General features: G+C 43.6%; 1 protein-coding gene and 1 long non-coding RNA gene across 4 annotated transcripts in view; both read left to right on the forward strand.

The window, feature by feature from the left end:
* The first annotated feature begins 1680 nt into the window (after window positions 1–1680).
* LOC139414485 (uncharacterized) lies at window positions 1681–3264 on the forward strand. Its single transcript, XR_011634881.1, has 3 exons — window positions 1681–1842; window positions 2065–2617; window positions 2971–3264. It is a non-coding gene; the product is annotated as an uncharacterized lncRNA (long non-coding RNA).
* A 7540-nt stretch (window positions 3265–10804) lies between these two features.
* The window catches only part of LOC139413911 (homeodomain interacting protein kinase 1b), a 67179-nt gene continuing 52644 nt past the window's right edge, over window positions 10805–25339 (forward strand). For all 3 annotated transcript variants that reach the window (XM_071161763.1, XM_071161765.1, XM_071161766.1), the window contains exons 1-2: window positions 10805–11170; window positions 16529–17277. In XM_071161763.1, the coding sequence (XP_071017864.1) occupies window positions 16531–17277 (747 nt within the window). In that variant the 5' untranslated portion in view covers window positions 10805–11170; window positions 16529–16530. The remainder of the gene's footprint in view (window positions 11171–16528; window positions 17278–25339) is intronic.

Below are 25339 nucleotides of genomic sequence, written 5' to 3' on the forward strand. Positions count from 1 at the left end.
AGATATGGCTCTAGACTTTTTATTGCCAAAAATAAGGCTCTGTTGTAGTTCAGCAGTCTGTATTGAAATGTAGCCTAACTGTTCCACAAACAATGTGTGATGGAGGAGAAATATTTACACGTTATGATAATAAAGAATTATGTATAAATAATGGCCTTAAGTGTTCAAACGAAATTCCATATTAAACTATTGAAATGTCTGATGAATGTCTGAATGTCTAAATGTCTGATGAATGTCTGAATGTCTAAATGTCTGATGAATGTCTGAATGTCTGATGAATGTTTAAATGTCTGATGAATGTCTGAATGTCTAAATGTCTGATGAATGTCTGAATGTCTGATGAATGTCTAAATATCTGATGAATGTCTGAATGTCTGATGAATGTCTGAATGTCTGATGAATGTCTGAATGTCTAAATGTCTGATGAATGCATTCTTTCTTCATAAATCCAAGGCATCAAAGGAACGTTGTCCGTGAATCAAAACCAACATTTAGGAAGCTTTATGAAACTAAATATACATACTAAAGCCACTAAAAGCAGGCTATGAAGTCACAACAAGCCCGATTTGAAACATCGACAAGAAAAATAAAATAACCTACCCATTAAACTGTTGACCACGAAACGTTGATAAATCCCCCCCAAAATAATGCATTGAAATAAACGGCATGCAATCAAAATGAATGACTTACAATCATCAAAGACGCATACAGGCTCATTTAGTTCTCTCTGGGAACAAAGAGCTGAACAGAAATCAAAGCTTTTGCTGTTTTGGAGCAGAACCGTCATCCTCGGCGTTCAAGGCAAATCGGCTGACGTGGGTCTTTCTCCACCAGTCTTGTGGAGATGTGCTTGACCTGAAGGTGCGTCTTGATATTTGAAGTTGAAATGCACTTATCACCGAGGCCCAGTTTGCATTTTATGATTTTTATTTTGTAATAAAAACATTTAAAAAAGTAAATATATGCTTATTTGAAAAACAAACGTGTTATTTGAGTACTCTAAGCTGTTACTTTGTAAATGCATTACCCACAACTGATTGTGAGAGTCTCATCTTTCCATTGAAGGGTTCGGTAATAATTTGTATACCAAACCGTTCAGATGCTACAGATGTTTAAGTGTGACTATATCGAATATTTCGGGATACTTCCTGGTCTGACTCACACCTCTGTTGCTCTACCAGATACGGAACGCCGACATCAGCAGATACAGTAGATTGACACGCAGCCCATGCAACAAAACAACAGCAGCTCTCTTCAGCTTAAACAGACAGATTTTTTTTTTAAATGGGCAATTGTTTTATTATGCTAATTGGATTGGCGTAATGAGCAGACATCGACTTTAGTTAAAACCACTACAATGACAAAGCACGTTCTCAGATAGGGGTCTAGAAGTGCTACCCTCCTCCAGTGAAAATACCCCTACAAAATAAGATTGATCTATTTTAGATATCGGTGACCAAAAACTGGACATGTGTGTCGTTTTTAGACATGAACACCTGTTCCCTAAATGTCTCTGCAAGGTCCTGACAAAGAGGATTCCATCAAAGCATTTCCTGGAAGAAAGAAAACATGGCGTGAATTCTCCACAAGTGTTGACAATTCTGTAGAAGAGGGCTAAAAGTGTTTTTGAACTTCCATGGAACTAACCTGTGTCACCTGAGAGCGGAGGAGGTGAGAGACCGCCCCTTATGAAACAAAAAAAATAATTCACCTCCCCAGTGGCTTAAAAGGAGAGCAGACACACAGGCAGACAATATTACAAGACTTTTATTCTCTCTCACACACATTCACGGATAAAGTTTAGGCATCGAATAGTTGGTTCCTGGGCTGTAAACCTCCCAAGTAAGTAAAATCTTTCCTCTTATTGATAATGATGAAAGGAAAACATATTGTCTAAGTGTGATAACTATGGATGTGATTAAGAGTTGTGTGATGTTAAAAAAAACAATTTATTCACGTCTTCTCAGAAAAACCTGCCAGCGTGTTGATTTGAGAGAAATCATTAGATATGTTTCTATAATGTCAGTGATTGAAGGAATTTAAACATCCTAATGTCTATTGCAGCTTCCTGATCCATGCTCCAAAGGACAGATCTAGGATCAGCTCACCCTCGTCAAATCCAAACCAGGACCTTAATAATCCACAAAGGGGAAAACGGACCTGAGACCAGCATTTAAACCCCACGTCTTCCTGTCCAGACACTGCTCTCCATCCAGAGTTCCTCCTGTGCTCCAGCTGTCCATCCGTCTATCCATCCATTCATCCCTCCACAACCCAGCCAACCAGCCATGGGTCTGATGAGTGAAGACATGAATTGTTGCGTCTGCTTCCAACCCTACTCTCGCAGGGAGAAAATCCCTCGGGTGCTCCACTGTGAACACACCTTCTGTGGGCCGTGCTTGGAGACAATCTCCAGGCTCCAGAGTGGCCTCCTGACCGCGTGCTGCCCTCTGTGTCGCTGGATCACCTGTAGCCAGGTCAGCCTACCCTTTGCTGGTTCTCTGGTTGTCAACACTGAGATCTGGGACCAGATAGCAAACAGACAGGAGGAAGAGGAGGAGATGGAGGCGTGGATAGGAAATAACAGACAGACACAGACCTCCACACAGTACAAATGGTGAGTACTCCAGGCTAAGATGGATGGATGGATGGATAGCTGCTATGTAGATGGACTTAGAAACTTCTTTGAAACCTTCCTCTGGTCTCTGTTAATGGATGTCTGTTGATGTCTGATCTTCCTCCAGTCTCTCTCTCTGTCTAACTCAATCTTCTCTCTCTCTCTCTCGCTCTCTCTCTGAATCTTTTTTTTTTTTTGTCGTACTGTGATAGTTTTACTTTTGGTGTCACTTATGATGATCGTATCAGTTTTGTTATTGGGTTGATGCTCAGGATAGGAGGTATTTCAAGAGTCTGTTAAACATCACTATATTGTAATTCTCTCCCTCTTTCTGCTCTGGTCCTCTCTTCTAGCTCTTCATTGGGGCATTCTGGTGTGAGGATCAAGCTACAGAGTTTCTGGAGGAGAATGAGGCACAGTGGTCAGAGAGCACTAAAAGAAGGGAAGAAATTAAGGTCTTGGTTGTGTTTTGATAGATGATGTCACCGTAGTAGTCTAGGACAGGAAGCAGCAGTTGGGATACCAAGGTCTTTCTTTTTCAGTATTTATTTTTTATATTTTATACAATATACGGTCTACAATCTTTATAATCAAAACAAATATGTCACCTTTATTTCAACATGTAGTTATTTTGAGACCTAGTTTCTCTTTTTTCAAATGAACCCTGTTATATGATTGTCCCTTTACGTCTGAAGTGCATATTTTTTGTACTCAAGTGATATTTATTGCTATGATTGTAAAATAAATTAATCTGCTTTAAAATAACTGTCTTCGAGTTGTGAAATCACTCTCTGGTGCAATCAGTTCTATCTCTCTCTCCCTCTCCCTCTGGTTTGAGGAACTATTATTGTAGTAACAGCAAAATAAGCTAATGTTATTGTACCCGTAAGTGTGTTGTAATTCGCAACAATATCATATAATTACGTTACATTCGCTGCCATGTCATTGTTATGCCACTGGGGTTAGAAAGCTTGTATCCACGGTGCGACAGCTCTTAGTGTAATTACGGTATAGGTGCGACAGCTCTCACTGTTATAACGGTATAGAGAATTCAGAGTTAAGGGTTTATAAAGGACGTCGTTTGTTCGGTAAAAAAACAAAAAAAAAAACAGTCAGGAACCTTCTGCGATAATTGTGCACATTTTCATAATTTTCACCCTGATTGTTAATTTACAAAGTATACGGGACGGGACTTTTATTCTGAAGGATTACATAAATCCGTGACCCCGGACCGGAGATGCAGGAGAAACAGCTGATTCTTGAGAAGTGAAAGTGAAAGGGGGAAACCTAAAGGTGATGACAGACGGTTGGTCCACAGACAGAACAATGAGCCAGATATTTCACCGGATGAATAAATGTGAAACATCTGATTGGCGTTTCCTATCACTGTTTCCAAAATCAGAATCTCTCTCTAGTTTAAACAGACTGATTTTTATGGGGATTTTTTTCATAATGCCAATTAGATTTCCAACTGGGCGCGGACATCGACTTTAGTTAAAACCACTACAATGACAAGGCACGTTCTCAGATAGGGGTCTAGAAGTGCTACCCTCCTCCAGTGAAAATACCCCTACAAAATAAGATTGATCTATTTTAGATATCGGTGACCAAAAACTGGAGATGTGTGTCATTTTTAGACATGAACACCTGTTCCCTAAATGTCTCTGCAAGGTCCTGACAAAGAGGATTCCATCAAAGCATTTCCTGGAAGAAAGAAAACATGGCGTGAATTCTCCACAAGTGTTGACAATTCTGTAGAAGAGGGCTAAAAGTGTTTTTGAACTTCCATGGAACTAACCTGTGTCACCTGAGAGCGGAGGAGGTGAGAGACCGCCCCTTATGAAACAAGAAAAAGAAAAAAAATCTCACCTGCGCAGTGGCTTAAACGCACAGGTAGACAATGTTGCAAGGGTTCCCAAACTTTTTTGCCCTACGACCCCAAATTCTTGTGACCTCAACCATGTGAAAAAATGTGGTAATTAAATGCACTCAAATAATAATTAAATGCACTTAAATTAAATTAAATGCACTTAAATGCACTCAAATGCACTCATTCTAGCAGGATTTCTGATTGTCTTCTCAACTCAAATCAAATCCTATGTGTCACATGCGCCAAATACAACAGGTGTAGTAGACCTTCCGGTGAAATGCTTACTTACAAGCCCCTTAACAAACAATGTAGTTCAAGAAATAGAGTTAAGAAAATATTTACTAAATAAACTAAAATGTCGGGCTGTGACAGTCAATTGCAAATGAGTCTGACACAATGTGTCTTATCTCACCATCGCGTTTTCATTATGGGGTATTGTGATGTCATGATGGGGTATTATGATGTCATGATGGGGTATTGTGATGTCATGATGGGGTATTGTGATGTTATTATGGGGTATTGTGATGTCATTATGGGTTATTGTGTGTAGATTGATTTTATTTTATTTAAACAATTTTATAATAAAGCTGTAATGTAACAAAATCGAAGGGGTCTGAATACTTTCTGAATGCACTGTAGCTAACTAAACTACTATCTATGACTGAAAATAGGAGAGGTTTTACAATTCTGAGATCTGTTTAAAAAAAATCTTGATTGATTGATCATCCTTGATGCTCAAGTTACAGACTTTCTTAAGGACAATGGGGCACAATGGATTAGTTCTGAACATCTTTGGTTGGAGGGAGAAACTGGCGAAAGCGGATGACAGGAATTTGCAAATGAGTCTGGCATCCGCCAAACCGAAAATCACTGAGCTCTTCAGAACGGGCCTATTCTACTGCCAATGTTTGTCTATGGAGACTGCATGGCTGTGTGCATGGCTGTGTCATCAACGGGTGTGGCTGAAATAGTCGAATCCACATACTTTTTGGGTGTATTTCTTTTGCTTTTACTCCTGGCGTCACCCCAGATGTAACACCTTTGATAGGGCCTGAACGTGTGAAGTGTTGAATTGCAGTCCAGTCTAGATATATAGGAAGTGGGCTCTCCACCAGCCACAGATAACTGGACTGAGCCATTTGTTGACTTTCATCCAGTGAGCCGTTTAAGAAGTTATGGAGAGAGGGGCATCCTGAAGTGATGGATGGGAGGGAGGATGTAAATTATGTGTTGAACCATTTACCATGACGGACTTGAAAAGGGAAATAGGTACGGCCGTGTTAACTTCACCTGGGAAAGATGAGGTGTGTTATGTTACGTTGGCCCATCTTAGTCATGTTTTGGGTATTGTAAAACAGAGTGTGGGAGGAGGGGAAACTACCAGACAGCTGGAAGGAGACAGTAGTGGGACCAATCAACTACCAGACAGCTGGAAGGAGGCAGTAGTGGAACCAATCAACTACCAGACAGCTGGAAGGAGACAGTAGTGGGACCAATCAACTACCAGACAGCTGGAAGGAGGCAGTAGTGGGACCAATCAACTACCAGACAGCTGGAAGGAGACAGTAGTGGGACCAATCAACAACCAGATAGCTGGAAGGAGACAGTAGTGGAACCAATCAACTACCAGACAGCTGGAAGGAGACAGTAGTGGGACCAATCCGGAAGCCAGGGAAGGACCCATCGAGGCCAACAAGCTATTGGCCAATAGCTTTAACATCACATGTATGTAAGACTATGGAACGTATGATTACGGAGAGGCTAACTTACTTCCTGGAGAGTAGGGGGCTAGTATCGCCACATCAGAGTGGATTCAGGAAGGGAAGGGGAACTATGGACCCAGTGCTCTGCTTAGAAGCAGAGGTCAGGAAGTCTCAGGGGAACAAGGAGATTTGTAGCTGTATTTTTCCTCATTGAGGACCATGTATGTTGCATTGATCTGGTCTGACAGGGAAGGAGTGGGGGGCTGGGCGTTCCTCATTGAGGACCATGTATGTTGCATTGATCTGGTCTGACAGGGAAGGAGTGGGGGGCTGGGCGTTCCTCATTGAGGACCATGTATGTTGCATTGATCTGGTCTGACAGGGAAGGAGTGGGGGGCTGGGCGTTCCTCATTGAGGACCATGTATGTTGCATTGATCTGGTCTGACAGGGAAGGAGTGGGGGGCTGGGCGTTCCTCATTGAGGACCATGTATGTTGCATTGATCTGGTCTGACAGGGAAGGAGTGGGGGGGCTGGGCGTTCCTCATTGAGGACCATGTATGTTGCATTGATCTGGTCTGACAGGGAAGGAGTGGGGGGCTGGGCGTTCCTCATTGAGGACCATGTATGTTGCATTGATCTGGTCTGACAGGGAAGGAGTGGGGGGCTGGGCGTTCCTCATTGAGGACCATGTATGTTGCATTGATCTGGTCTGACAGGGAAGGAGTGGGGGGGCTGGGCGTTCCTCATTGAGGACCATGTATGTTGCATTGATCTGGTCTGACAGGGAAGGAGTGGGGGGCTGGGCGTTCCTCATTGAGGACCATGTATGTTGCATTGATCTGGTCTGACAGGGAAGGAGTGGGGGGCTGGGCGTTCCTCATTGAGGACCATGTATGTTGCATTGATCTGGTCTGACAGGGAAGGAGTGGGGGGGCTGGGCGTTCCTCATTGAGGACCATGTATGTTGCATTGATCTGGTCTGACAGGGAAGGAGTGGGGGGCTGGGCGTTCCTCATTGAGGACCATGTATGTTGCATTGATCTGGTCTGACAGGGAAGGAGTGGGGGGCTGGGCGTTCCTCATTGAGGACCATGTATGTTGCATTGATCCGTTCTGTAATAGACTATGGCAGTACAGCGTATGGTTCGGCAGCCCGGACATCATTGCAAAGGCTCGATGTTATACAGGGAGTGGGGCGTTTCAGACCTCCCCATTGGCTGAACTACAGGTGGAGATGGGGGATGTGCCATTGCAGATTAGGAGACAGCAGCTGGCAATTAATTATTGGGTCAACCTACAGGGACATGGGGTGTCTCATCCTGTGAAAGGGATTTTACAGGCATGCTGGGAACATGAGCGAAGACAGAACACAAGCTTTGGGTGGGTTGGTAATACCCAGGTGAAGGAGATGGGACTGTATGGAAGGGAGTTTAGTCCAATGGTAGCTATCCCTGTAAATCCTCCATGGCTCCTCCCACCTCCAGTAGTAGATCTAGAAGTATTGGAGAGACTACAGAAAGATAGGGAGGGTTTTGATCCATCTGATTGGTTTAAGAGACGTCTGGATACTGTGTATCAGAATTTTGTGGCCATTTACACAGATGGTTCAAAAGATCCAAGGACAAGACGTACTGGGTCAGCATCTGTAGTGCAAGAATGTGGGGTGAGAGTCAGGAAACGTATTACAGATCCTCTGACTGTATATACAGGGGAGCTGATGGCCATACTGTTGGCCTTGCAGTGGGTGGAGGAAGTCAAGCCAGACAGAGCAGTTATTTGCTCTGATTCATGTGCAGTGTTAATGAGTCTCCAGTCCTTTAGGTCATGTAACAGACAATATCTGCTTTAATGAGGTGCTACAAACCCCATGGCAGGATTAAAAAGATAAGATTGACTTGGGTCCCAGCTCATGTGGGGGTGGAGGGGAAGGAGGCAGTTGATGTACTGGCTGAACAAGCACTTAGTAGTGGGGATGTTGATGGACAGTGATGGTGTAGAGATGACAGGTTAATAGCCTGATATAAACAGTGATGGTGTAGAGATGACAGGCTAAAAGCCTGATATAGACAGTGATGGTGTAGAGATGACAGGAGCTGGTTAAAGCCTGATATAGACAGTGATGGTGTAGAGATGACAGGTTTAAAGCCTGATATAGACAGTGATGGTGTAGAGATGGCAGGAGCAGGCTAAAAGCCTGATATAGACAGTGATGGTGTAGAGATGACAGGAGCAGGTTAATAGCCTGATGTAGACAGTGATGGTGTAGAGATGACAGGTTAAAAGCCTGATATAGACAGTGATGGTGTAGAGATGACAGGTTAACAGCCTAATATAGACAGTGATGGTGTAGAGATGACAGGAGCAGGTTAATAGCCTGATATAGACAGTGATGGTGTAGAGATGGCAGGTTTAAAGCCTGATATAGACAGTGATGGTGTAGAGATGACAGGCTAAATGCCTAGTATGGACAGTGATGGTGTAGAGATGCAGGTTAAAAGCCTGATATAGACAGTGATGGTGTAGAGATGACAGGAGCAGGTTTAAAGCCTGATATAGACAGTGATGGTGTAGAGATGACAGGAGCAGGTTTAAAGCCTGATATAGACAGTGATGGTGTAGAGATGACAGGTTAATAGCCTGATATGGACAGTGATGGTGTAGAGATGACAGGAGCAGGTTTAAAGCCTGATATAGACAGTGATGGTGTAGAGATGACAGGAGCAGGGTAAAAGCCTGATATAGACAGTGATGGTGTAGAGATGACAGGCTAAAGCCTGATATAGACAGTGATGGTGTAGAGATGACAGGAGCAGGTTTAAAGCCTGATATAGACAGTGATGGTGTAGAGATGACAGGAGCAGGTTAAAAGCCTGATATAGACAGTGATGGTGTAGAGATGACAGGAGCAGGTTAAAAGCCTGATATGGACAGTGATGGTGTAGAGATGACAGGAGCAGGTTAATAGCCTGATATAGACAGTGATGGAGTAGAGATGACAGGTTTAAAGTCTGATATAGACAGTGATTGTGTAGAGATGACAGGAGCAGTGGAATAGAGATACTAAAGGCAGGCATTTATTTCAAGTACAGAGGAAAGTCTGGAAAGGGAGGACGGCAGGAAGGGACAGTAGAGAGGAGGCTATTTTTACAAGATTAAGGGTGGGACACAGCCAGTAGATTAAGGGTGGGACACAGACAGTAGATTAAGGGTGGGACACAGCCAGTAGATTAAGGGTGGGACACAGCCAGTAGATTAAGGGTGGGACACAGCCAGTAGATTAAGGGTGGGACACAGCCAGTAGATTAAGGGTGGGACACAGACAGTAGATTAAGGGTGGGACACAGACAGTAGATTAAGGGTGGGACACAGCCAGTAGATTAAGGGTGGGACACAGCCAGTAGATTAAGGGTGGGACACAGCCAGTAGATTAAGGGTGGGACACAGACATTAGATTAAGGGTGGGACACAGCCAGTAGATTAAGGGTGGGACACAGCCAGTAGATTAAGGGTGGGACACAGACAGTAGATTAAGGGTGGGACACAGACAGTAGATTAAGGGTGGGACACAGCCAGTAGATTAAGGGTGGGACACAGACAGTAGATTAAGGGTGGGACACAGCCAGTAGATTAAGGGTGGGACACAGCCAGTAGATTAAGGGTGGGACACAGACAGTAGATTAAGGGTGGGACACAGACAGTAGATTAAGGGTGGGACACAACCAGTAGATTAAGGGTGGGACACAGACAGTAGATTAAGGGTGGGACACAGACAGTAGATTAAGGGTGGGACACAGACAGTAGATTAAGGGTGGGACACAGACAGTAGATTAAGGGTGGGACACAGCCAGTAGATTAAGGGTGGGACACAGCCAGTAGATTAAGGGTGGGACACAGCCAGTAGATTAAGGGTGGGACACAGCCAGTAGATTAAGGGTGGGACACAGCCAGTAGATTAAGGGTGGGACACAGCCAGTAGATTAAGGGTGGGACACAGACAGTAGATTAAGGGTGGGACACAGCCAGTAGATTAAGGGTGGGACACAGCCAGTAGATTAAGGGTGGGACACAGCCAGTAGATTAAGGGTGGGACACAGCCAGTAGATTAAGGGTGGGACACAGACAGTAGATTAAGGGTGGGACACAGCCAGTAGATTAAGGGTGGGACACAGCCAGTAGATTAAGGGTGGGACACAGCCAGTAGATTAAGGGTGGGACACAGCCAGTAGATTAAGGGTGGGACACGGTTGAATAAGACCTTAAATGTGATGGGAAAGCATCCAACAGGAAAGTGTGATTATTGCTAGGAAACAGAGACCCTGGAGCATGTACTGCTACAGTGTGGGCAGTATCAGAGGGAAAGAGAGAGACTGACATCTAGTATGAGGGAGAATGGCATACAGGAAATGATTTTAAAGAGTATATTGAGTAGAACGTCATTAGATATAGTCTGACATGTTTTTTCTTTTTTGAGAGCAACGGGGCTGGCAGGTAGGATTTAGTTTGTCCCGGTCTCTGGCCCACACTCCAGTACAGTAGGTGGCGGTAAATGCACCATAACGCTACATACCAACCGCCGATAAACCCTACCGCAGAAGAAGAATCCGTGACCCGGAAGTACTTAGTATTTCTGGCTTGCTTCACAGCGGTCTGCTGTTAGGTGGTCTTATGATCGGGTTTTAGCTTATAAAATAAGTGTTTTTTAATTTACTGAAATACGTTTTTATTATTTGATTGCTTTTTATTTCATTTTTATTTCAACCGAGTCGACTGTTTCCGACCGAAACCCCCACGCGAATTGTGTGTTTCTTCTTATCTACTTCTCTGTCGTTGGAAAACAATGAAATGAAGGCCTAGCGTTACTAGTTAATCGGCAAAATAGCGAACGTCAGCTAACTAAATCAGATAATCTGCTAGCCTGTGTGGGATTTCAATTGATGACTGTATTAATCATCGACATTACACTGTGAAATCAAATCAGGTATGTAGATGGTTTATGTCTCAAACACGATGTTTTCGGTAGGGTTTACATCCCGGGGGGATATTGACGTTTCTAACTACGTTAGTTAGCTAGGCTTGAAATGGGACAAGTAGCTAAAGTTAGCCAGCTAGCTACTGTAGTTGTCTATGTCTTCAGTAATGACAATCTCGGCTAGCTCTGTTTTATTTTTCTGCGTTTGATCGATTGTATTGTTTGAGAAATGGGTAACATACAATAAAACGTCCTATTGAATAGATCAGGGCTTCCCAAACTGTTTTGCTTCGTGACCCACCGATTGAGTTGTATTTTGAGTTGCGACCCACCATAAGGGTTGAGGGGTGCAAAACCAAGTAGACCAAGCAATACATCAACAATATTATCTTGGCAGCAGATTGAAACTAGCAGTTTCAAAGTTAATCTCATGCAAATCCAGACACCCTGCAATGGAACTGAAAGTAAAACGTTACCGTTTTTAAGCTAATTTCATTGCAATTTGACATGGCCAATGCTGTGTTCTTATGCTCAAACATATCAAAATCAATGGGGCCCTGATTGTCTAGCTTGTATTTTGTTGATTGTAAATTATTAAAGATTATAGGCTATTGTATAATGTACAAGGCCTTTTTACATCAAATCTATTCGGTTTTAGATGTTTAAGTTTACACTGGAAACATTTTTTGATACTGAAACGTTATATATATATATATATATATATATATATATATACACACACTCTTAACAAAAATATAAATGCAACACTTTCAAAGATTATACTGAGTTACAGTTCATATAAGGAAATAAGTCAATTGAAATAGATTAGGGACAAATGAATATATCTATGGATTTCACATGATTTGGAGGGCAATAGGCCCACCCACTGGGGAGCCAGGCACAGCCAATCAGAATGACTTTTTCCCCCACAAAAGTGCTTTATTACAGACATAAATACTCCTCCGAATCCCGCAGGCGATGAAGCTGGATGTGGATGCCCTGGGCTCGCATGGCTACATGTGGTCTGCGGTTGTGAGGCCGGTTGGACGTACTGCCAAATTCTCTAAAATAAAGTTGGAGACGGCTTATATTATATCAATTATCTGGCAACCGCTCTGGTGGACATTCCTGCACTCAGCATGCCAATTGTGTAAATATTTTAGAGTATAGTTTTTTTTTACAATGTATTTCTTTACCAGCTGTTTTCACCTGACAATTTTCCCTCAACTTGAGACATCTGTGGCATTGTGTTGTGACACAACTGCACATTTTTAAAGTGGACTATATTGTCCCCGGCATAAGGTGCACCTGTGTAATCATGCTGTTGAATCCACTTCTTGATATGACACAACTGTCAGGTGGATGGATTATTTTAGTAAAAGAGAAATGCACACAAACAAAAATGTAAACACATTTGTGCACAACATTTGAGAAAAAATAAGCTTTTTGTGATTATGGAACATTTTATTGGATTTTGTATTTCAGCTCATGAGACATGTTTGTGTTTTGTTCTCTGTGTGTATATATATATATATATATATTATTTTGTCAATGTCATCCCACCGCTTGGGAACCACTGCATTAGATTACGCCTGGAGGTGAAATGTGGATGTTCACCAGAGTGGCACAACATTTTGATAGTTATCTAGCTAGGCCTTTGTCTCAGGAGAGTCCACTGTTTTGGCCTTAACATTGCAATGGTCAACCTAGATGGAAAACAGTTAAGATGGAGAAGCTCCTTCTCTTTTCCTTTTTTTTTGTATCATACATGGCTAGTATAACATGTATAATGTTGATAAGTGCAGTTGTCTTGAGCACACTAGCTAGATAGCTGTTTGTGAACAACGTTGTTGTCAACAACTTGACAGTCAGACACTAGATAAGGGCTGTGGCCTGTATTTTTATTTTGGAAGTCAGTTAAGAACAAATTGTTATTTACAATGACGGCCTAGCAGAAGGCAAAAGGCCTCATGCGGAGACGGGTGCTTGGGATTAAACATGTAAAACAACTAAATGACTAAAAACACATCACGACAAGAGAGACAACACTACACTACATAAAGAGACAACACTACACTACATAAAGAGACAACACTACACTACATAAAGAGACAACACTACACTACATAAAGAGACAACACTACACTACATAAAGAGACAACACAACACTACATAAAGAGACAACACTACACTACATAAAGAGACAACACTACACTACATAAAGAGACAACACTACACTACATAAAGAGACAACACTACACTACATAAAGAGACAACACTACACTACATAAAGAGACAACACTACACTACATAAAGAGACAACACTACACTACATAAAGAGACAACACAACACTACATAAAGAGACAACACTACACTACATAAAGAGACAACACAACACTACATAAAGAGACAACACTACACTACATAAAGAGACAACACTACACTACATAAAGAGACAACACTACATAAAGAGACAACACTACACTACATAAAGAGACAACACTACATAAAGAGACAACACTACACTACATAAAGAGACAACACTACACTACATAAAGAGACAACACTACACTACATAAAGAGACAACACAACACTACATAAAGAGACAACACTACACTACATAAAGAGACAACACTACATAAAGAGACAACAACACTACATAAAGAGACAACACCACTACATAAAGAGACAACACTACACTACATAAAGAGACAACACTACATAAAGAGACAACACTACATAAAGAGACAACACTACATAAAGAGACAACACTACATAAAGAGACAACACTACATAAAGAGACAACACAACACTACATAAAGAGACAACACAACACTACATAAAGAGACAACACAACACTACATAAAGAGACAACACTACATAAAAAGACAACACTACATAGAGACAACACTACATGAAGAGACAACACTACATAAAGAGACAACACAACACTACATAAAGAGATAACACAACACTACATAAGGAGACAACACAACACTACATAAAGAGAGAACACTACACTACATAAAGAGACAACACAACACTACATAAAGAGACAACACTACACTACATGAAGAGACAACACTACATAAAGAGACAACACTACATAAAGAGACAACACAACACTACATAAAGAGAGACAACACTACACTACATAAAGAGACACCACTACATAAAGAGACAACACAACACTACATAAAGAGACAACACTACACTACATAGAGACAACACAACACTACATAAAGAGACAACACAACACAAAGACACAACACTACATAAAGAGACAACACAACACTACATAAAGAGACAACACTACACTACATAGAGACAACACTACACTACATAAATAGACAACACTACATAAAGAGACAACACTACACTACATAAAGAGACAACACAACACAACACTACATAAAGAGACAACACTACATAAAGAGAGAGACCTAAGACAACAACATAGCATGTAACACAGCATGGTTGCAACACATGACAACACAGCATGGTAGCAACACATGACAACACAGCATGGCAACATGACAACACAGCATGGCAACACAACATGACAACACAGCATGGTAGCAACACAACATGACAACACAGCATGGTAGCAACACAACATGACAACACAGCATGGCAACACAACATGACAACACAGCATGGTAGCAACACAACATGACAACACAGCATGGTAGCAACACAACATGACAACACAGCATGGTAGCAACACAACATGACAACACAGCATGGTAGCAACACAACATGACAACACAGCATGGTAGCAACACATGACAACACAGCATGGCAACATGACAACACAGCATGGCAACACAACATGACAACACAGCATGGTAGCAACACAACATGACAACACAACATGGTAGCAACACATGACAACACAGCATGGTAGCAACACAACATGACAACACAGCATGGTACAAGCATTATTGGGCACAGACAACAGCAGGAAGGTAGAGACAACAATACATCACAACAAAGCAGCCACAACTGTCAGTAAGAGTGTCTATGATGGAGTCTTTGAATGAAGAGATGGAGATAAAACTGTCCAGTTTTGTGCTCCAGGAGAGCTAGCTAACTTCCTTGCAGGGTTTTGTTACAGGCCATTTAGTGCACTACATTCGAACATTTGGGAAGTGGGTTTCTCCTCGACACAGTTCAAATCTAATTTTATTTGTCACACGTGCCGAATACAACAACCTTAGCGTGAAATGCTTACTTACAAGCCCTTAACCCACAATGCATTTAGAATCATCATGACTAGCTTTAACCAACTCTCCAAAGACTTCTATAGTGCAGTCAGGCAATGGAAGAAGAGATGCATGTTAGCAGCCTAGGTGAGATGAGATGCATGCTAGCAGCCTAGGTGAGATGAGATGCATGTTAGCAGCCTAGGTGAGAGGAGATGAGATGCATGCTAGCAGCCTAGGTGAGAGGAGATGAGATGCATGCTAGCAGCCTAGGTGAGATGAGATGCATGCTAGCAGCCTAGGTGAGATGAGATGCATGCTAGCAGCCTAGGTGAGATGAGATGCATGTTAGCAGCCTAGGTGAGAGGAGATGAGATGCATGCTAGCAGCCTAGGTGAGAGGAGATGCATGCTAGCAGCCTAGGTGAGATGAGATGCATGTTAGCAGCCTAGGTGAGATGAGATGCATGCTAGCAGCCTAGGTGAGAGGAGATGAGATGCATGCTTGCAGCCTAGGTGAGAGGAGATGGGATGCATGCTAGCAGCCTAGGTGAGAGTGTCTCAGAGTAAGAGTGCTGATCTAGGATCAGTTTTCTCTTTAAGATTGTCATGAATGGACAGGAGAGATCTGGGACCGTATCCACAAAGCATTTCAAAGTAAGAGTACTGATCTAGGATCAGTTTTGCCCTTTTATTTCATAATGACAGATCCCAGATCAGTACTCTTACTCTGAAATGCTTTGTGTATACGGGCCCAGGCCCCCAGGTCTTTCGTGTCCATGTAATCTTTATCGAAAAGAGAAAACGCACCCTAGTTCAGTATTCCTGTTCCTGAGATGCTTCATAAACACAGGCTCAGGAGTCAGTTTTTGGCTGATAGGAGAGGAATTTAGCAGACAGATAAAATGGACACAACACATATTCACAGTATGTATTTCTTGCTAAATGAGTATTCTGTAACATGCAATGTGTTTTTTTGTTGCTATAAGACCTTTCATCAAGGCACGATGACGTGTTAAATGTTGTATATGGATCTCTTCTTTTCTCTCCTTCCCTCTCCCCTCCTCTCCCCTCTCCTTCCCTCTCCCCTCCTCTCCTTCCCTCTTCCCTCCTCTCCTTCCCTCTCCCCTCCTCTCCTTCCCTCTCCCCTCCTCTCCTTAGGTATGTCGTCCCAGCTCCAGGTGTTCTCTGCTCCCTCCAGCTCCTCCAGCGCATTTTGTCGTGTCAAGAAGATGAAGGTGGAGAACTGTGTTTGGGACGCTTCCTCTGACTGCCCATACGGTTCCGTGGGGGGGCAGCAGGGAGTAGGCGGTTACTCCTTCACCCCTGCACTAGGCATGGCAGTGCCCCCCTTCGCCCCCTCTGCGTTAGTGTTCCCTCCCGCCCCAGGCTCCCGTGGCCAGGTCGTGGTCAGGCCAGCAGACAGCACGGGCAACCTCCCCCGGGGTTCCAGTCGCCGCCTCAACGACCAGTACACACACTCCTCACACACAAACTCTGAGACGGCCAGCATGGGGAACGGGATGCGACGACAGGGCCAGAAGAGGAAGAATGACGAGGTCGTCAAAGGGAGCGGGAGCGGCTGTGGGAGTGTTCAGATCTTAGAGGAGCTCTCTGCCCCTCCTCCCGTCTTCTCTACGCGTACGGGGGGAGGAGGAGGGGGTACGGGCCAGTCCATCCCCCACTCGGCCCCCACCACCAAGAGCTCCAGCTCCAGTGGAGAGGGGGACTACCAGCTGGTGCAACATGAGATTCTGTGTTCGGTCTCCTGTAGTTATGAGGTGCTGGAGTTCCTGGGGAGAGGGACCTTTGGTCAGGTGACCAAGTGTTGGAAGAGGGGAACCAATGATATCGTGGCCATCAAGATCCTCAAGAACCACCCCTCGTACGCACGACAGGGTCAGATCGAGGTGAGTCATTTATTTGATTTGGTTCATTCATGTTTATCGCCCTTCAAGACGTGGTACTGCTTTGTTAGTCTGTTACGCTTGGTTGATTTTAATTGGTGATGTGTATTAGCCTGGATTCCAGACCGATGTGTATTAGCCTGGATTCCAGACCGATGTGATCCGTTTCACCTTCATGGTTTTGTGACGTGAGAGCATATCAGCTCGGATACCTGGCTAGACGTTTATTGCCTTTCAAGAGGAAATGTCCCATAGCCCTTAGAGCGACCGCCCCTAAAAAAAGCAACCAATTTCAACCAATCCCCTTGAAAACAGCCTATGTCGCATCGATATAAATCAGACTAATTTAGTCTAGTGTCAATAATTTCCCCCGGAAAGTGTAAATTGGATCATTTTGGTCTTTTAAAGTCAGTCTCGTCTAAAACAGAGTTTGGAACCTGAGTGTGTCACAACTAATAAATGGTCATGTCTAGAAACTAGGTACCACTGAAGATAAATCGGTTGATAAGTCATTTTATGTCATTATATTGTTATATAAAGGGGGATCATATTCAATATAACTCACACGTTGGTGTTTAAGCCTTTCTCCTGGTTGGCGTCTTGACGGATTTGTCCAAATTCGTGTGACATCAAACATTTACTTTTCTGTCCTTGCATCTAATTAGTCAGTTAAATTATCCATAGATCCAGGATTCTTACAAGGTTCAATCTGTCAGATAACTATTTTTTGTGTTCTTTTTGTATAGAGGTCTCAGTAACAGTTAGTGTCTCCTTCGTGTCAACGGGGTGAAAACTGTTTAAATGGGCACATAAATCCAAAATAATGTATTGCATTACGAAATTGAACGTCTCTAACCGACCTAACCGCGATACTTAAAACCTAAATCGATACTGTCATTAGGGCGGCGCACAATTGGCCCAGCGTAGTCCGGGTTTGCCCGTCATTGTAAAATAATAATTTCCTAGTTAAATAAAGGTTAAATGAAGTAGAATATTTCTAATTATGCTATTATACTGATATTTTCACACATCATCTGATCCAGGAAGGAATTTTCTGACTGACAGTCAAGTGAAGAACAGCTGTTGGGATAGCGCGTGCGCGGCAACCACAGCCCAAGTGTTGGGGGAAAAAAATGTGTTTGCGAGGAATGTCTAGAATACTTTGGTGTATCCTTCGTTATGCCGGTGAAAACAGTTATGCCTGGATCCATGTTGGATCTAATATCCCTAACGAATTGATGTTGTCAAACTTATTCAGAATGCTGCATACCGCTTGGTGTTCAACGTTCACATGTTCTTCCAGAGCAGGGGCCCCCATCGATTACGGATTACCAAAAGAAAGCCAGTCACATCGCGGACTCCAACGCCGCACTGCCGTACGAGCTGAACATCATTTTCGAGCACAGTGACGATTTTGAGCGGCCGAGGAAAATCCCCCGGGGGCAAAGAGGGATAGGTACTTACGGTCTCCACAGAGGACGTGTGTAAGTCATTCAAACAAGTTAACCCTCGCAGGGCTGCCGACCGAGACTGCATCCAAAAGCCACGCCCTCAGAGTTCAAGGGGTGTTGTGTTTTCTGGAATTTTCAATCTCCCTCGAGCACAGAACACCATCCACACCTGCTTCAAGATGTCCGCTATCATCCCCGTTCCCAAGAAAGGGAAAGTAACCGAACTGAATGACAACTGACCAGTAGAACTCATTTCCTTCATCATGAAGTGATTCAAAGTCCACAAAACCACCTCCCTCCCCGACACACTCGACTCTTTCCAATTTGGCTGCCGGCCCTTGACAGATCCAAGGATGACACAATCGCCATTGCACTGCACATTGCCTTCACGCACCTAGACAAAAGGAAAGCATATGCGAGGGTGCTGTTCCATTGACTACAGCTCAACCTTCAATACCATAGTGCCCTCTAAGCTCACCACAAAACTAACGGCCAAGGGAGTGAACTCCTCCCTATGCAGCTGGGCCCTGGACATCCTGCCGAGACGCCCCCAAGTGGAGGAGGTAGGCCACATTACCTCCTCCACAATGATCCTCAACTCAGGGGGGCCCCACAAGGGTACGTCCTCGGTCCCCTCCTGTACTCCCTGTATACCCACGACTGCGTGGCCTCGCACAGTTCCAACTCCATTAAGTTCTCTTACAAGACGACCGTAGTAGGCCTGATTACCAACAACAATGAAACTGTCTACAGGGAGGAGGTAGGCACTCTGACGGCATGGTGCCAGGTAAACAACCAGGTAAACAACTCCCTCAACGTCAGAAAAACAAAGGAGCTGATTGCGCACTTCAGGACAAACCAGGCTGGGCATGCCCCCATTCTCATCAACGGGGCTGCCGTGGAGACGACCAAAAACTTAAGTTCTTCTGCGTACACATCTCCGAATGAGCTGTACTGGTCAAACCACATGGACACCGTGGTGCAGGCACAACAGCAACTCTTCAACTTAAGATACTGAAGAAATTTGTCATGTCCCTGAGGCTCCTCAGTGTTCTACAGGCACAACAGCAACTCTTCAACTTAGGATACTGAAGAAATTTGTCATGTCCCTGAGGCTCCTCAGTGTTCTACAGGCACAACAGCAACTCTTCAACTTAGGATACTGAAGAAATTCGTCATGTCCCTGAGGCTCCTCAGTGTTCTACAGGAGCACCATCGAGAGCATACTATCAGGGTGCAACACCGCCTGGTACGGCACCGCCGCAGACCGCAAGGTGCTACAGAGGCTGGTACGCTCACTGCCTGGCCTCCAGGACACATCAGGGACCCGAGTCATGGCCTGTTCTCCCCGCTTCCATCACTCAGACATAGCAGCATCGTGGCAAAAAACTGTCAGGCTTAATTTTTTTATTTAACCTTTATTTATCTAGGCAAGTCACTTAAGAACAAATTCACATTTACAATGACGGCCTAAGAACACAGGGTTAACTGCCTTGTTCATGGGCAGAATGACAGATTTGTACCTTGTCAGCTCGGGGATTCGATCTAGCAAACTTTTGGTTACTGGCCCAACGCTCTAACCACTAGGCTACCTGCTGGCTGATAGTTTTTACCCCCAGACCATCAGGCTGCTGAATAGCCACCACAGCAAGTGGAACTGTCCCTCCTTACTTTCAGGCTATGCTCAAACCCTTCACCACACCCTGAGCCTTCCTTCCTGCCACCTCGGGTCTCTTGTCCAAGCTTTTTCCCCTTTACTAGCTATGACTTTGCTGCTAGCTTTTTTTTTATTGAGGGGAAGTGTACTTACTATGACTGACTGACTGATATGTGTTTGTCCTACTATCATTTGCTTGGCCTAAAAAAAATGTATTGTTCTTAGTGTTGTTCTTAAAGTGGTTCTATGTTAAGCCCTATATGTTGTTTACTATAATATTATATAATGTATTATAAGATTTGCAAATCTGGAGCTGGTTAACAATCCACTCAACAGTGCAGCGTTAAGAGCCCAACAAACAAGATTTGGGTCTCAGCCTTTATAGGAAAAATACAACCTGTGTGTGTGTGTGTGTCTCTGTGGACTGTGTGTGTGTGTGTGTGTCTGTGGACTGTAACTGTGTGTGTGAGTGAGTGTGAGAGTGTGAGAGTGAGTGAGTGAGAGTGTGTGTGTCTGTGTGTGTCTCTGTGGACTGTGTGTGTGTGTGTGTGTGTGTGTGTGTGTGTGCGCGAGCGAGTGAGTGAGTGAGTGAGTGAGTGTGTGTGTGTGTGATAACTGCTGCTCAAGCTGACCTCTGTTCTCTTCATATCTCCACACGGTCGTTGAAAGATAGGAAAAGAACAGGGTGGACCAAAAAAAAAACGTGGTCAGTCAGTCTGAGGCTCTTTGTCTTTGGCCGCGTGACCCAAGTTACTCAGAAACAACGAGAGGAAAAACACTGGCTTCTTAATACATGAGAGAAAACAGACCGTCTCAAGGCTTAAAAATCCTTCTTTTAACATGTCTCCTCCCCTTCATCTACATTGATCTGGTAGTGAATTTAACAAATAACATCAACAAGGGATCATAGCTGTCGCCCGGTCAGTCTGTCATGGAAAGGTGTTCCTAATGTTTTATATTCTCTGTGTATATATATCCCTAGGCCTGTTGTCGTTGTATGGTTGGAATTATGGGCCAGATGAAGATTGGGGTTTGGATTAAAATTGTTAACAAAATCATGCCCCCTTTGGCCAAGCTCCACGTGCAAATTGCCCCCGGTCTGCCTGCTTCCATTCATTGAATGGGCCCCCTTCCCCCAACACGTTCAACGGAAGGCAGATCGTGACCATGCCTCCACAGCCAAAGTTATGTGGTTTGCATGTCCTGCCGGAGGATTCTGACTATGCGGAACAGGTGGATGGCGCTCGTCTGGTGGTGGTGAGTATAACCAGAGATAATGACCTCCCTGGTATGACTTTGTTAACAACGTTCGATAATGTTATTGCTGGTTATGTTGGTAGCTATCTTTAAAACATTATATATTTTTTATAGATAAAACAGGGGCAGGCTTAGCTGACATTTTAGCTAACGTAAGTCTTAACTAGCTAGCCAGCTGTCTCATTACAATGTTAGTTAAATCGTGCTCCTACCAGTTTGTGTATTGTCTAGATACTGCTGGTGATTTAATGTTGTTATTTGATCATGCTAGCGAGTTGCAAGCTAGTTACAGGTTAGGTAGCTAGCTAGCTAGCTAACGTTAGCATGCAAGTCCGAGTTGCAAGCTAGTTACAGGTTAGGTAGCTAGCTAGCTAGCTAACGTTAGCATGCAAGTCCGATTTGCAAGTTAGTTTGTGGCTCATACAAGTGTATATTGTCTTAAAAGGCAAAACTAAATAATGGGTGCAACTCTGGTCGTAACAACCTCACCACGGAGTCGGATTTATACAGTGAATTTGGAGCATCAAACCGCAAAGTCGTCAGCCACCTGACTCTAGTCCCATCTGAGGCTACAAGCAGCCAGTCTACATCTGTAAACGCATGCAATTAGGATTTACCACAGACACAAAGTCAAAATTGGCTATAATGTAACAAATCATGAAAAACAAATTTCTTTTTTTGGTTGCTTTTTTGGGTTTTGATTTGAGGTTAGGCATAAGGTTAGCTTTGTGGTTAGGTTTTGAAATCACATTTTAAAAATGTTTAGAAATGGTTGTGGTTTGTGGCTGTGGTAACTAGTGACGATTTAGAAATGTCTTTACTGAGGTTACTGCCCTGATGACAGACCAAGGTTAGTTCCTCAAACCAGCAGATACAACCAGTCAGAGTCATATTGGTTGTGAAGTACATTATCAAAAAATCTTTGTCCTTTTCTAACAAAATGCAATTTAACCACGTGTCTATTGTATCACCCTGTCACAGGCCCTCCGTGTCAACACCACCACATTGTGTACGAGGATCGCCTGCTGCAGTTGTTCGAGACGGATCCAGTTTGCAGCCCAACATGCAACAGGGAGAAGACCAGAAAAGGGGACCCGCAGCATCACGCAGACATACCCTCTCTGTAGATGACCTGGACTCGAGTCACATGACCTGGACTCGAGTCACATGACCTGGACTCGAGTCACATGACCTGGACTCGAGTCACAAATTTGATGACTTAAAACTCGGCTTCATAGAAAAATATAATATCTAGAGACGGATGACTTGAAATTATCTGACCAGGTTTTTGTAATGTTTTGTTACTTGTTGTGTTGCACAGAGTCGACGTAGTTACTCCAAGCAGCTGGAGACAGTAGCTGCAGCTATGCGCTTGCAAAAAAAAAAAAAAAAGTACAACTAACTGGTTAGTGAAACGCACATTCAGCCCGCTGATTGGACCAGCAGACTGTCAATCAACACATTTCGGATGAGCTAGCCTAGTGAGAAGGGTTTTTGGGGCCGTCGGTGTGAAACGGAATGGGATTTATTTTATATGCTGTACATATTTTAATAGGCTATTAGCCTACCATTTGTATTTTCTATTTATACCTTTGCATATTCGATCTGGTAACTAACATAGACCCTACGGCATTGCGACAGGGTAGCGGCAGGGTAGCCTAGTGGTTAGACTAGTAACTGGAAGGTTGCAAGTTCAAACCCCCGAGCTGACACGGTACAAATCTGTCGTTCTGACCCTGAACAGGCAGTTAACCCACTGTTCCTAGGCCGTCATTGAAAATAAGAATTTGTTCTTAATTAACTGACTTGCCTAGTTAAATAAAGGTAAAATAAAATTGCACCAAATTCTTGTTTCAAAAAAACATCTCTGTGCTTCAGAACCAAAAAGCTCCGCGCCTTGAATGTTGACCAATGACAATTCATCAACATTGGCGCACATATCGACATTAGTGACCAGAAAGCGCTTGTTTTAATATCCTCCGGTTTTGTCTGGCATAAAAAAGTAGCCTGCCTATGTAAATATGATCCATATATACAGTGTATCAATCTACTACTGAGGCATTTTTTCCCCCAGAACAATTCTATTAGGCATCCTGGTTTATTTCATGGATTGTTTAATATGTAACAGTTATAGCTTCCGTTCTTCTCTTCGCCCCTACCTTCGCTCAAACCAGGGACCCTCTGCACAACAGCCACCCTCGAAGCATCGTTACCCATCCCTTATACAAAAGCAGGGCAAAGGGGAACCACTACTTCAAGGTCTCGGAGCGCGTGACGTCACCGATTGAAACGCTATTAGCGCGCACCTTGCTAACTAGCTAGCCATTTCTCATCCGGTTACATGTACATTTGAGCGAGGCCTAGTAGTTTGGATGGATTATAATTAGTGTTCATAATTGTTCATACCCATTGATGTCTTCCACATGTTGTGTTCCAGCTTGAATAAAAAATAAAAAAAATGCATAAAGTATATATTTTCTCACCCATCTACACACAATTACCCTATAATGACAGAAGTGGATTTCTTGGTTTTGTGTGATCGACCAGTGTCTTTGATGACGGGCCAGGAGCTGATCTACTCTGCCAGCCTCTTTGCCTGCTCACCAGCGGTTTTCCGTGGGGAGAACATAATTTAGTTAGGTTTAGTCTGACCGGTTCAAACTTCAAACAAGAGGACACGTTTGTTTGTCAGATAGCATCGGTCCTAGCTGCCGTTGGTCATAGAACAACAACTGGGTTCACAACAACTGGGTTCACAGCAACTGGGTTCACAGCAACTGGGTTCACAGCAACTGGGTTCACAACAACTGGGTTCACAACAACTGGGTTCACAGCAACTGGGTTCACAACAACTGGGTTCACAGCAACTCAACTGGGTTCACAACAACTGGGTTCACAGCAACTGGGTTCACAACAACTGGGTTCACAACAACTGGGTTCACAGCTGGATCTATGGAGACTTGCGGGATGACGTCCAGACGGGTTTGATGTCTCGGGAATGGAAAAGAAACCTGTCACTGCATTAAACTTCTAGTTGACATCTTTTAGTTTGTACATTGTATTTTTTTATTATTGCATTTTATCAGTCAATATGGGGAGGGAGAAACAGTGTGTATTCTGGACCAGGATCAGGTATCAGTCAATATGGGGAGGGAGAAACCCTGTCTATTCTGAACCAGGATCAGGTATCAGTCAATATGGGAGGGAGAAACCCTGTGTATTCTGCACCAGGATCAGGTATCAGTCAATATGGGGAGGGAGAAACCCTGTGTATTCTGCACCAGGATCAGGTATCAGTCAATATGTGGAGGGAGAAACCCTGTGTATTCTGGACCAGGATCAGTCAATATGGGGAGGGAGAAACCCTGTGTATTCTGAACCAGGATCAGGTATCAGTCAATATGTGGAGGGAGAAACCCTGTGTATTCTGGACCAGGATCAGGTATCAGTCAATATGGGGAGAGAGAAACCCTGTGTATTCTGGACCAGGATCAGTCAATATGGGGAGGGAGAAACCCTGTGTATTCTGGACCAGGACCAGGATCAGTCAATATGTGGAGGGAGAAACCCTGTGTATTCTGGACCAGGATCAGGTATCAGTCAATATGTAGAGGGAGAAACCCTGTGTATTCTGTACCAGGATCAGGTATCAGTCAATATGGGAGGGAGAAACCCTGTGTATTCTGGACCAGGATCAGGT

The sequence above is a fragment of the Oncorhynchus clarkii genome, chromosome 7, assembly GCF_045791955.1.
Source record: "Oncorhynchus clarkii lewisi isolate Uvic-CL-2024 chromosome 7, UVic_Ocla_1.0, whole genome shotgun sequence".
Lineage (NCBI taxonomy): Eukaryota > Metazoa > Chordata > Actinopteri > Salmoniformes > Salmonidae > Oncorhynchus > Oncorhynchus clarkii.